General features: G+C 43.3%; 1 protein-coding gene across 1 annotated transcript in view; it reads left to right on the forward strand.

The window, feature by feature from the left end:
- The window catches only part of robo3 (roundabout, axon guidance receptor, homolog 3 (Drosophila)), an 89,020-nt gene that overhangs the window by 62,776 nt on the left and 12,406 nt on the right, over positions 1-13,838 (forward strand). Inside the window, 6 exon segments of the mRNA XM_069165162.1 lie at positions 907-1,112; positions 8,399-8,480; positions 9,304-9,472; positions 12,598-12,764; positions 12,898-13,019; positions 13,171-13,387. Coding sequence (XP_069021263.1) covers positions 907-1,112; positions 8,399-8,480; positions 9,304-9,472; positions 12,598-12,764; positions 12,898-13,019; positions 13,171-13,387 — 963 coding nt within the window.

The raw sequence follows: 13,838 nt of genomic DNA on the forward strand, positions 1-13,838 counted from the left end.
CCAGAGCTTCGGCACATATACAAATGTTACCCTGGCACTTGTCTTTGCACATGCACATATACAGAGATCTTGTTATTCCCTGTGTATACATGATAGAGACCTCTACGTTCTCCAGAAGGAATCCGTCTGGAGAAATCAGACTCCTCTAACCCGCTGCCCCAATGAATGTAACCACATTTCTCATTTTATAATTCAGTGCATGTTCAGTAAACACACTGAATGTCAGGCCTGTCAGTATAACATGTAGTGGCTCTGAATCCTAATGAAATGCAATGTTCGCTTTGATTTAAAGGAACAGTTCAACATTTCAGTAAATGTGCATATTTATCTTGCTGCCAAGAAGATTGATTCGACTCTGTATGGTGAACGTGAAGCTACAATCAATAGGCTGTTAAGTTAGTACTCAGCATTCAAGAGACAATCTGTGTTTTTATGTGGAGTTTCTGGAGCCTTCTTATCACTGAGCAAAAACACCAGACCCGTCTGCAGCTTCACATTTTCCATTTACCAATAGTATCAATCTTCTCGTTTAACTCTTTGTGAGAAAGTGAATAATTGTATTTCCAAAATGTTGCTCCTTTAAATCGCTGTAGTTTTTGTGAGGCTGGAAAACACTGGAAAGGATGTTGTTGCTTTACTGTAAGCCAGAAGTAGTCAGATAGTGGCCTCCATCAAATATAGCTAAAGCTCAAGTTTTCCCTATTTATAGTTTCTATAGGCTCGAGGATTAAACAGCAAGAAAAGAGTCACAACTCATCATTCAGATTATTTTGGGGCAGATTCTGATGCTTTGGGGAACTAATAAATACAGCTGTGGTTTCATTAGGAAGTAGAAGAACAGATTTTTAGTTCAGTTACTTTTTAGTTCACACCTCATCATCATCTGACTGTTCTGTGTCCCTACAGCACCCTCAGACCGGGTCCCTCCCATCATCCGCCAGGGACCTGCAAATCACACATTAGCTCCCGGTTCCACCGCTCAGTTACACTGCCACATCCTGGGCAACCCCATCCCCAGCATCCAATGGGAGAAAGACGGCCAGAGGATCCTGGGAAACGACGGTCGAATAAGTTTGATGGAAAATGGAACTTTCCAAATCACCAACCTCCAGGTATGACGATAAAAAAACTTCTACATGAACGTAAATACAAAGATTTACCACTTGTACTCTGCAAACAGTTTATTCAGAAATCGAACACTAAGGAAACAAGAGATCTCATGTTGCCTTTTAAATTCACAGCTTCTCTCTGATGACCTTTAATCGTATATATTTGCTATTATACCTCTCAATCAATGACACTACACCTTCCTGTGGGCTCATTAGATTCACAGTCTGCATGTATTATTGTTTGCACATCAAACGTGATGCAGTTTACACAAGATAAACGTATTCCACATAATACAACAGCAGTTTTAATCACCGGAAAAGTATGAAGCACTTAAACAGAGGACATTTTTACGGTTGACTCAAGTGATGAGTTTTTATGAGAGGCGGAGAGGTGGGGAACGGTGAGGTGTGATCACCATGGTAATGAGCGTGTGAGGCCATTAACAGTCGTTAGCGCCGACTTACTCCTCGCTAATGAAATCCATTCTGCCCAGAATTCCCTCCTGGGTACAAAGCAGCACCTGAGGTCACTGCAGCCCTGACAAAACTCGAGGACGCTCCCGCATTAATTGATTGTGGGTTCTCAATGATTAACGATCGCTGAGACTTGTAATTAAGTCCTCAATACATCAGTGTGTGTGAGGACTGGATGAACGAGGGCGATGGAGGAGCAGGAGGCTGAATGAGAGGAGAGGATGGAGGCAGACAGAGCTGGGAGTCAGAAGCCTAAAGTACACTTTATGCTGCATTCATGTCATGTGGGAATAAAATGGAATGACTTGACAGCTGAGAGCAACTTGGAAGTGTTCAGACTGTGGAACCCATTAGAAGCTGTCAAACAACAGGTTGAAGTTCTCTGTAGACTTTGGTCGAGTTTGATCTGAAACATAAAAACATTGTATTTTTGGCCTTGGACTTTAGAGATAAGGTCACAAAATTGTTTGTTTGTTTCATTTGAAATGTTGCTGCATATACTTCAAACCCTGCTTGTCAGTGAAGTCTAACATTCGTCACCAGAGTCCATCACTAAAACAAAGGATCGCGTCATATTGAAATACATCCTCCATGTTGCTTTAAAGGCAATTTGTTAAAACTGGAAGGACAGCATACAACAACACAGCAGGTTTACACCCATGCAAGCAACTCTTTGAGAGAAATACTCATCCTGACATGCTGATGTTTGGTAGGTACAGCCCTGTGTTGTTCACCATTTTCATTTTGCACAATTGCAAGTAAACACAAAGTACAGCTGAGGCTGAAAGGAATGTCTTAGTTTTGCAGGTATTTGGTTATAAACCAAAGTACTGGGCGAACGTTTGACTCATTGAGGGTGCTGAAAGAAAAGCTAAGGGTTCACTAAAGTTCTCACACGTCTGTATCAGATTTCATTGTAATCCATCCAACAGCTGTCGAGACATTTTTCTCAAAGCCACATTTGTCAACCTGCTGTTGGTGTATAGATGAAAAATCACCAGAGAAATAGACCTTTCTCATGACAGACATTTGGACTTGTCACACAGCTAGACAGGCACAGGTAAAACAAATGTCATCAGTGATGGCCCGCAGGTGTTGTATTGTACACATGAAGAGAAATGCTGAGATCAGAGAAGGTAGGGACATGACTGATGAGATAACGGGACAAGAACAAACTCTCTGACGTATTTGGAAGACAAAAAGAGGGCAAGTCAAGTAAATTCACCACAGTTTCATGGCACTTTACACATTAAAGTCCTTACAGGAGAACTTTACAGCATTATACTGAGAAACCCAACATTTCCCACATTAGCTTGGAAAACTCCTCTTTAAGGGAGAAAAACCTCCAACAGAAGGAAGGAACAACTCCCTTTTAACAGGAAGAAACCTCCGACAAAACCAGGCTCAGAGGTGGGCGGAGCATTTGTTAACAGAACCGGGCTCAGAGGTGGGCGGAGCATCTGTTAACAGAACCGGGCTCAGAGGTGGGCGGAGCATCTGTTAACAGAACCAGGATCAGAGGGGGGCGGAGCATCTGCCTTGACCGGTTGGGGTGAGAGGAGAGCAGAGAGAGAAAAGGACAGCATAGAGATACAAGACATGAACTGTTGGTGGGTCGACAATCACAGAGCAGAGACATGCAGCTCCATGACGGGACATCTGACGGGCCAAAAAAAAGGACCGAAACTACACGAGTGAAGGAACTTTTTATTTTTTTTTTTATTTTTATTTTTTTTTTTATTTTATACACTTTATTAATCCCCGAGGGGAAATTTCTTCACTACAGCAGGGGGTCTCTCAGGGGGGAGATGCTGCAGCAGGCTGCCACTAGCGCGGCGCCAGGTAACCTGACCTAAGGTGCATGTTTTTTTGGAACTGAATGGAGACAATGAGAATGGAGACAATGAGAAGAAACTATGGGAGAGAAAAAGCATGCAGTTATTAAGATGTAATGTTGTCGTATGAGTGCATAAAGAGTGAAAGACTGAGAGGAAAAGAGCTCAGTGCATCACATGAGGTCCCCGAGCAGCCTCAGCCCATAACAGCATGGGGTGAATGGGAAAGTTATTTTCCAAAAACTAATTAGCCGCTGCCACTTATCTGGAGCTGGTTGCGGAGGTAGCAAAGTGACGGAGGCGTTGCGATCCTGAGTCACGTCCTGCATCTCTTCTTGGGGGACCCCAAAGTGTTTCTTGGCCAGAGGGGATGTAGTATATAATATATAATCCCTCCAGGGTAACCTGGGTCTGCCATGTGGTCTCCTCCCGGTTGGATGCACCCAGACTTCCTCACTGGGGGGCAAGTGGCATCCCGATCAGATGCCTGATCCACCTCATCCTGCAGCTGCAGATTCTGCTCTGAGCTCCCTCGTAATGTCTGAGCTCCTCACGCCGTCCCTGAGTTTGAGTCCACAGACCCTCCGGAGGAAACTCATTCTGGCTGCCTGTAACTGTGATCTTCTTTCTGTCACCATCCATGCATCATGGAACATATATCGACTGGTAAATTGTCGTATGTTTCCAGCTTCATCTTCATCACCTCACTGCAGACACAGCTCCACCATCCAACCCGATGGTCGACAGCCTTCACACTTTAACTCACAATACTTCCCATAGAAAGGACAATTACATTATTCAGTGTGTTGATTTTCAGATTTACCGTTAAAAAGAATTGTGCTGTAGTTAACCAGACTAGACTGACAATCTGTTCATAGCCGGTCCAACCACTTGGGTTTCTGTTCCCTTAGGACTCCTTTTAAGGATTATCACACATCTTGGCTGTTATCCTGATGCCAAAGCTATGAAAATATGTTGTAATTAACATTCCCTGCCTTTATTCTCAATCTGTGCTGTAATACTACCAGCCTTATTTGATAAAAATGGATACTACTGAAAAGGTAAATGTATGCTAGCTTACTCTAACTTCTTATATGCTGATTTGAATGTCAGCCCGCCTGACAATAGTCCAAACTGAGAAAAGCTGATAGTTTTATCAATTCTTTAAATACCCCTTTCTGTGTGTACTGCTATCAACGTTAAAGTCAAAATCTGAAGAGCATGAAATGCATTGGATATAAAACACAAATTCTCTTAAGATAGGAAAACAATGAAATCAGATTTTCATAAAACACATTTAACCCTGAAATAATCAGTATAAATAAATCCATTTCATGTGGGCCCCCGGAGCGGAGCAGATGGTCTGTTTGTTCCTCGTTCCCTGGCAGTGAGGAGATGCCATTACCCTGGGATGTCTGCCAGACGCACACTAACGTCGTCCCTCACTCTGGCGCCAAGACGCCCTGGACGGACACACAGTGTGTGTGTGTGTGTTGCTGCTAAATGGTTGAGATGGGCAGGGGTAGAGGGTGGGTGCAGCTACTGCAGGGTAACAATGGAAGGAGAAACAGAGGAACCAAAACAAAGCTGTAGGAGTGAGAAGAACTACATGGACACAAGTAAACAGATTACTGGGAGTAATCAGGTTAAAGCAGGAAATCGAGTTCAAATGTTGACTTTAAATCCCAGTGTACAAGTGTTAGAGTCACTAATCAGATTTCCCATCTGCACCCACCCAAAAAAGGATCTGACATCATTATCAACCTGCTGTGGGCTGGTGTGCATACGACTCATACCAGTAGTGACCGGGTAGTTAGCAGGTCGAGGGTGACGGAAAGGAAAACAGTCCACATCACTCTGCTTGACTGGCAGGTAATTTCTGGGAATTGCAGTGCAGAAATATCCCGAATATCAAAGATGTGATCAAATTATTAAAAAAAAAAAATATATATATATATATATATATATATATTAACATGTTCCCTATTTAAATTTGGAGCTCCTGCCTCCACCCCTCCTCCTGTTCTCCCCTCTTCCTCTTGCCTCATCCATTTTTCAGCAATCTGCTTCACGCAGCGCCCAGAGCTGCCGGCCTTGATTAATAGTCAGGTATCCCGGCTGTTTACCCCACCCGCCCTCTGTGCTGAGCTCCCATCCACCGATCAAACGCGACCATCTGGGGACCCGCTTTTTTCCCCCCTCAGACAGACGCAACATCAGCCGGTCCACAGGTCAACTCAAGGTCAGGGTCTATAGAAAGAGAGGAGGAGCAGGGAGGGATGTTGTATGGGATGGAGAGTCACCTGTCCCGGGTCCTGCAGGATGCTCTGACAAGCCACTTAGGCCTGAGTAATTCCTCTGTCAGCGTTACTGATGAGCCGGTCCACAGATGCAGGAGAGGAGAATGGCCGGGCCCGTCCACGGCGATCAGCGAGGCATTAGTCATGATAGGTTCTCCTGTGCACATCCTCTGCATAATGCATCAGGTTTTCAATGGGAGTAAAATGGGCTGCGCTCGCAGAATAAGTGAGTAAGGGAAGGCTGTGTTTGCTGTGGATTTGTGGGTGTGCATGTGAATTGATGAACTACAGAAGACTTAACATTTTTCAGCAAAACAGGTGAAACACTAATTAAAATTCCCAGAAACTCTCCTACGCACACACACATGTACAACCACACACACACACACACACTCACACACACCGAGAGGGCAACATATCTATTTATAGAGCCAGCAGCCCTCACAGGTGCAGTTCATATTAAATACAGTCATCACGTACTGTAAATGCAGCCGGCACATTTTATGTAGTTTTAAACATGACCTGGCATTTTTATTGTAAACATATTGTTTTGTTTTGATTTCTCACCAAAACACGTGTATGTCTTCCAAAATTTAGGAATATTGTGAAGTGCATGTTTTCTTCCCCCCTAAAACATGTGCACTGTCATTCTTTTTGAATGTCTGCCGTTTTTTGTTATCGTGTATTAAAACCTTCCTCTATCTAAAGGATCCATTCAGGTATTCGGTCCAGAAGTTACAGAGCAAATCAGATGACAAAACACTCCAGACTGGTTTATATTTGTTGATGTTCCAATCGTTATAGTTTATTTGGCTTTCATGTTACAATGTCACTTACCAGCAGTGAGTGTGTATTTGATCAGCCAGTGTGTCACAGCGCAGCAGCTTTACCACCACCAGCCGCTAATCAGTGGTGATTTGATTACGTTTTTTTCAATTCAATTCCGTTGTTCTTCATGTTTTATGGCTCACACACAGTTTGTGTTACAGCCCCTTGCAGTCATCATTGTGTATCACATTTCACATGTACTTGCATGCAAGAGAGAAACGAAAGGGATCGATTCATCAAAATATTGTTTCATAGTGCCAATGCAACATTTTACACAATCATCATTCTGTTGAATGTCTTTTGTCTTCTAATGCATATTTATAGTTACAGAACAAAGAAAGAAACAAAGAAAAACAAGAGAAATAATTAAATACAATTAGTTGCAAAAGGTTTCTGTAGTGCCAAATCAAAAGAAGTTATCTCAAGGCCGTTAACATAAAAACATTCCTAGAAAGAAAGAAAGAAAGAAAGAAAGAAAGAAAGAAAGAAAGAAAGAAAAGAAGAAGTGATTGAATGAGTGACCTGGAGCGATGAAGCTGCAGCAACAGGAACATGCTCAGAGGCGCTGCTCTTGTGAGTTGTTCCCACCTCAGTGTCACATTGAAAGGTTCCCCAGCGTACAGACCCCCAACATCTCCCTCTGTTGTAGGCAATTTCACAGCCGTCTAGCTTTTGGCTTGCCTTCCCAAATATCTAATAGCCAACATTCACATGTGCACACACCCAGGCACATTTATCACACACCTCTTAATTACATCTGCTCATAGCCTGTCCAGAATGCTAAGTAGCTGTTGAGTAGAAAGACTGGTGCCTCACAAATTTCGAGACCTCTAGCTGATCATTAAAATTCTGTCCTTTGATCCTTGCTTTAACTCTCCTCCTCTGCTGTGTAGGAATCAGACGAGGAACATAAAAGCCACCAGCTTAACTTCAGCTTTGACTTCAAATAGGTCCACTGAGAATATGTCATTTATGGAAAAATAATTGAAATAACTACAATTGACAAAATCTCCCCAGTAGAAGCAGTTAATTAAAGCAGATGTTATGTTGAGGTACGTTTAATTAAAATGCAAAAATCCACGTGCAGTGAGCAGTAATTGATTCCTAGAAGCATTTTTTTTTTTAAAGAACAATATAAGCATATGACATTTATTATTATTTAAAATTCTGAATGCTGAACTTTGATAAAAATGTAAATATTAATTCCAGTTTACTGATGTATAAGGAGAGGACATAGCAAAGTCATTCACATGCGTGATGTCACTTCAGGTCCATCTGCTTTACCACGGTGGCCTTTCAAATTCCTCCGTCGCAGGGCTAAAATGTTCACATTTATTTTATTATATCAATCCACACACCTGCAGTTCGGCCTCTATTGTCAGCAGCACATGCTCAGAGTTCACCTCAGATACATGATGTGATTTTTGGGTTTCACGTGTGTGGAGGTGAGAGGTTTCTTCCTTCCATCACGATGCTCCAATCAGACAAAATAATAAACAGAGATAAAAGGTGATGACTCTTGGTGCCGTTTCAGAAGCACTTTTAAACATACTGGCACCAGTGGGAGCTGCAAACTGCTCTAAAGCGATACTAAAAAGCCAATCTTACTTTAATGTGAGAGTGAACTGGAGATGGAGTCACCTGGTCGGCTTCGGGTTAATAACAGCTCTGTGTTCTGCCAGATTTTTGGTCCGTGCCAACTTCCCACTGCTCAGTATTCTGAACAAAAACATTCTGCTTTGAGAGATATGACATTTAGTCTCAATCACTGTTAATGGATGCATTAACATAGTATCATGCTCTCACACACACGTGCACACTAAACTAATGATACACATGTTACTGTTGCCAGGAAACAGACTCTGGAGTTTACACCTGCCTGGCTTCCAGCTCCAGTGGAGAGACGAGTTGGAGTGGAGTGCTCACAGTCAAAGGTAAATTGTCTCCACATGTTTTAAATACATGCAAATGAAAGCTCTGTGAAGTAACCGCTCGGAGAGACTGTACGGAAGCATCACTGTTATTCATTTGGGTAACTTGGGTAATTAAAACTATCAGGTATGAATGAGTGTGACTGTACAGTGTGACATTTCTTTAAAAACAAAAAAAGGTAGGTTCTTTGTGACCATTTAATTGATTAAAAGAAACAAAGAGCTGGGTTTAATTAAAGCTTTTAACCCCTGCTGGTCCTGAGAAGACCTCAAATAGAAATGTCTGTAACTGTACGCATGTGAAGCATGATGTTGTTGAAAAAGAGCAAAAGGGGATCAGACAAGATGAAAACATGCTAATTACCACATCTGGTATGAAACTGTAAGATATCGTCAGCCGCCGCAGCTCAAAGCTCAAAGCACACCATCAATTTAAGGGCTTAGTGAGGCTGTGCCCTTTCTCTTTTCTTTACAACCCATCAGGCATTGGTACATAAAATATTTCATGCAGTAGAGATTTCATTAGTGGCATTAAATGAAGGGGTAACGACTTAACAAGCTGCTCTGATGACACCTAAGTTTGTTATTTGACTATCAGCGCGGTAATGGTTGTTTAAGATCTAGTAGCGAGATTGTGGAGTCTGTTAGAAGTGAGGAGCGCCGCCTGCAGCGATGCTGATGCAAATGTTCAGTCAACATTAGCGGGATTACACAGAGGACATAATGAAACGGTGGCACTAAAAGCGGGCGTTAGAATCAAACATCTCTCCTCCTCCATCTCCCTGCCTCCCCATCCTCCTCCTCATTTCCCCCCCTCACCATCCAGAGAGCGCCGACCCGTCCGTGGCTCAGACCACAGAACCCTTCCAGCTGCCCGGTCCGCCACACAAACCCATCGTCACAGATGTGTCGAAGAACAGCGTCTCTCTGACCTGGCAGCCCAACGCCCACGAAGGAGGAGCCGCCGTCACCTCCTACATCATCGAGGCCTTCAGGTGAGTGAAGCTACAACAAATCCAGTTTTTACTCCTTCATGGTCATCAAGGACAAATCAGACAATCGAGTTCATTCCTTTCGACCCGTATGGTTTTTTTTTTTCATTACATTATGTTGCCGGTCCTTCTCCTTCTTTAGTGAGCAGTGAAGGCTGTCTTCTTCTTTTCATTTTGTTTTGGTAGTTTTACTGCAGAAGCATTGGTCTCCTGAGAGCTGAAAACCTTTTGGGTTTGGGACACTGAACCTCCTTCACCGATGCAGAGAATAATGAAATCCATTCACTGTTTGCAGGTCTTTAAAATGAAAATCTGTTAATTAATATTCAACCTTGAGAACAAGATCGAATTCACAGAAAAACTGCAGAATACAAAGTATTTTGGTCTGTTAAGAATTCATGAATGGATGAATGGATTGAACAATCACAATATTTTTACTGGCACTCACACACGTATGCACAGAGACTTGGCTCGCGTTGTCCTTCGTGGCTCCTCTGAACCTGAATGGACTTCATCAGGACCCCTCAGGTACGTCCACCTTGGATTAATTAGGACTGTAATAGATTTATCGGAGCAGGATGGGTGGCTCAGCGGATGGAAGGAGGCCTCGAGATAAAAATAGCTTGCGTTATGAGGAAATATGTCCTTCCAATTCGATAAAGACGGGAACACTGGCAGGGCCTAATCAGATCCAGACGTCCACCTCGGCCCGTGGCAGCAGCTGAACGTTTCCGAGTAACGCAAACTGAATCTTCATACAGCAGCTGGATGGGACCGCCGGGACGTTGGCAATAACATTTCCCTGCCTGAGGTGCTACGGTTTGTTTGTAGAACCACTGAGAAGAGCAAAGGTTGGCGAGTGTGCGTGTGTGTGCGTGCGTGTGCCCATATGCAACATGTAATAGTGTAAAGGCAGAGTTTCCATTCTCCTGGTGAGACTGCACTCGTTCTCTTTCAGCACTGTATGTGACTGTGAACTCTTTCTGATCATCTCTTTCACAAAATTACCGGGCGACCTACACACACACACACACACACACACACACACACACACACACACACACACACACACACGAGCAACATGTGTATTCATGAGTGGTTTTCCTCCTTGGTCTAATTGCAGTTCAACACTGAAACAAGTTCACTCCAAACACTCACAGCACCCTTGGGGGAAATCTGAAAGTGTCAAACAAACGGTTGGTCGGGCCTTTGTGACTGCCGCTCTGCCAAGGTGACAATAAATTCACACAGTAAAAAGGGGGTGGGGGAGGGGAGGGACATGGCAGAGGGCTGGTGGGATGATGCAGTTCGGGGATTGCCACAAGGCCAAGAACATGCCCTAATTTCCTGTTGGCAGCTGTGCCGTCTTACAGGCATCATTACATTATTCATCAGGACAGCAAATCGTATCATTTGGAGGAGATCTTCGAGTGAACACAAACTCGACTCAACTGGGAAACTTTGCTCACATCTGCTATTGTTTGTTAGACAAGAAATATGAGAGGAAGCCAAACATAGGTCCTTATATTGCCTGGAGATCCTCCCATGCATCGGTTCATCCTGAAGCTGCACATCAAATCAGCATGGGAAAGCACTCCTGCATGCAGTGTGAAAGTGGTGCAAACTCCCAGGCTTCTGGATGTTGTCTTTCAGTGGTGTGAAATGTAACTAAGCTCATTTACTTATTGGGGGTATTTTTGTTTTTCATACGACCCTATACTAAACTATACTTAACATTGGAAGTATTGTAGTTTTCCCCCAATACATTTATTTGACAGGCATTTTCTATAAGCCACTTTAGAGATGAAGATTTTAAATAGAAAATATATTAATTTGTTTTGTTACTGATTAAACTATCCAGTGTTATTAGAGCTGAAAGGATTACAAAATGATAGTTTAAGTGATTTTTTTTTTTATTTTTTTTTTCATGCAAAAATTCAAATATCAAAAATAATTTGAGTTAAAACACCAGGTAATATTCATACAGTCACAGGAGACATGCAGGCAGAGCCAAACAGCCTGACAGTTTGTTGGGTAGCTTCACAAGAAAAGAATCATCCATCATCACCACAACACCAACACATTGTGTGAGGAAACACACACACGCTGAGCATTCATGTGCTCCTCCCAGAAGCTACAACATTATTCACAACAGAGAGGAGCTGAGAGTGGAGGAGGAAGCATTTATTAACATGTTAAAAGAGTCGAAGTTTACAAGAGTAATGGGAGATGAACTCCAAACTTAGAAAATGCATCCGAAGCTGATGACTGTTCCTGATTTCTTAGTTTTAAATAGATCTAAATGTGCTGAAATAATTATTAAAGACAAACATATTTTGTAAGAGGATGTCAGACCTTAAAAAAAAAGTATCTACTCGCCCTGTTTCCCTCACTAGTTAAAACTCTCTCTCCTTTGCTGTTTTGTCGGGTGCTCACTCGCCCATGCAGTATGAAGTATTGTTTTTTTCTATTTCTGTTAATAATTCATGCATTTTTGCTGGAGTCACATTGTTATGTGATTTATAATTAAACGTATCTAGAAAAATTGAAAAACACATTTTCTACATGTATAGATGTATAAATGTGTTTTCTCAGAGAATGACATTAGTTTTTTAACATAGTGATATTTATCTAAAGCCATTTTGATTTCATCTTCATTATGTTAAGTGGAAGTTGACATTGACATACTTCCAACCATCCATTATCTATACCTGCTTTATCCTGAACAGGGTCATGAGGGGGCTGGAGCCTATCCCAGCTCACTTTGGGTGAAGGCAGGGTTCACCTGGACAGATCGCCAGTCCATCGCAGGGCCAACACACAGAGACAGATGGAAACAAAGACCATTCACACATAAGGGCGATTTGTAGAATCACCAATTAACCTAAGATGCATGTTTTTGGATGGTGGGAGGAAGCCGGAGCACCGGCGAGAACCCACGCAGGGACAGGGAGAACATGCAAACTCACCACAGAAAGGCCCGGATTTGAACCCAGAACCTTTTCGCTGTGAGGCGACAATGCTAACCACTGCATCACTGTGCCGCCCCACATTGACACACTGTCAACCAGTAAGCGTATTGTTGTCAGAGCCTGAATGTCACTTTTATTCCTTCTGTCCTTTTCCAGCCAATCAGCAGGCAGCACATGGCAGACTGTAGCCGACATGGTCAAGATGGAAACACACACAATCACTGGCCTTCTGCCCAACACCATCTACCTGTTCATCGTCCGAGCTGTCAACGTCTACGGCCTGAGTGACCCGAGCCCCATCTCTGAGCCCGTCAGAACACAAGGTCCGGCTGCACCCGTCACACACCAAATAAAACATGACTCGCGTCCAGAATGGTTAAAAACACCTCCGTGGTGTGTGTTAATGCACTGACAGCAGCACTCAGCAGAGAAGTGAAGATGTGTGTTTCTCCTCAGATGTGAGTCCTACAGGTCAGGGAGTGGACCACAGGCAGGTGCAGAGGGAGCTGGGAGAGGTGGCGGTCCAGCTGCAGGACCCGATCACACTAACAACAGCTTCCATCCGAGTATCCTGGACTGTGAGTGGTTCTACTCTTTCTTTTATTTAGGGAAGAAACATGTAAGGGATCATTTAAGGTGAGGGCAGGGAGAAAAATACTCCTTTACCTCATCTCACTTCTTTCTCATCTTTAATCAGTTTCCCTCAATGCTGACATCAATTTGTTTCAGGTCGACCGTCAGTCTCAGTTCGTGCAGGGCTACCGCCTCTTCTACCGACCCAGCGGGGGGACCTGGCTCCTCCAGGACATCAACTCCCCCTCCGAGCGAAGCACAGTCCTCACCAGCCTGCTCAAGGGAACCGAGTACGAGATAAAGATCCGTCCTTATTTCGATGAATTCCAGGGCAAGGACAGCTACACGTTACTGGTCCGAACGCCAGAAGAAGGTAATAAATGTGACGACTTGTGAAACACATCTGCACCACGGAGCGCTTCAAAGAAAAGTGCTGTTAATAAACTAGGCCAGGTTGTCTGTGACACTGTAGGCTCTTGCAAATGGCTGCTCATTAGCCTGTATGACACCACATGAATCTCAGTCATGGTATCTCATTTTGGGGTTAATTTTATATCCTCTGGAATTTGGGTTCATTTATATCGATCACTATTTTCATTAAATTCAACCTCCGCCCAGCCGTTTTAGCAGCCGGGGGTTGATATTGGTTGATCCAAACTCCAGATTAAAAACAAGGAGCAGACAGTTTTTGCCCTCAGCACTCTCGGACTTTGGATCGACCTGCCTGAGTAGCTTTGTCTGGCAAAACACATTAATAACTTGAATAACCCTCGATAAACCATCATTTCCTCTCTTCGCTTTTATTGCCTTGAGCTGAATTCGTT

This window comes from Embiotoca jacksoni, unplaced genomic scaffold, assembly GCF_022577435.1.
Source record: "Embiotoca jacksoni isolate LCO1_2020_lvr unplaced genomic scaffold, fEmbJac1.0.p SCAF_33, whole genome shotgun sequence".
Lineage (NCBI taxonomy): Eukaryota > Metazoa > Chordata > Actinopteri > Embiotocidae > Embiotoca > Embiotoca jacksoni.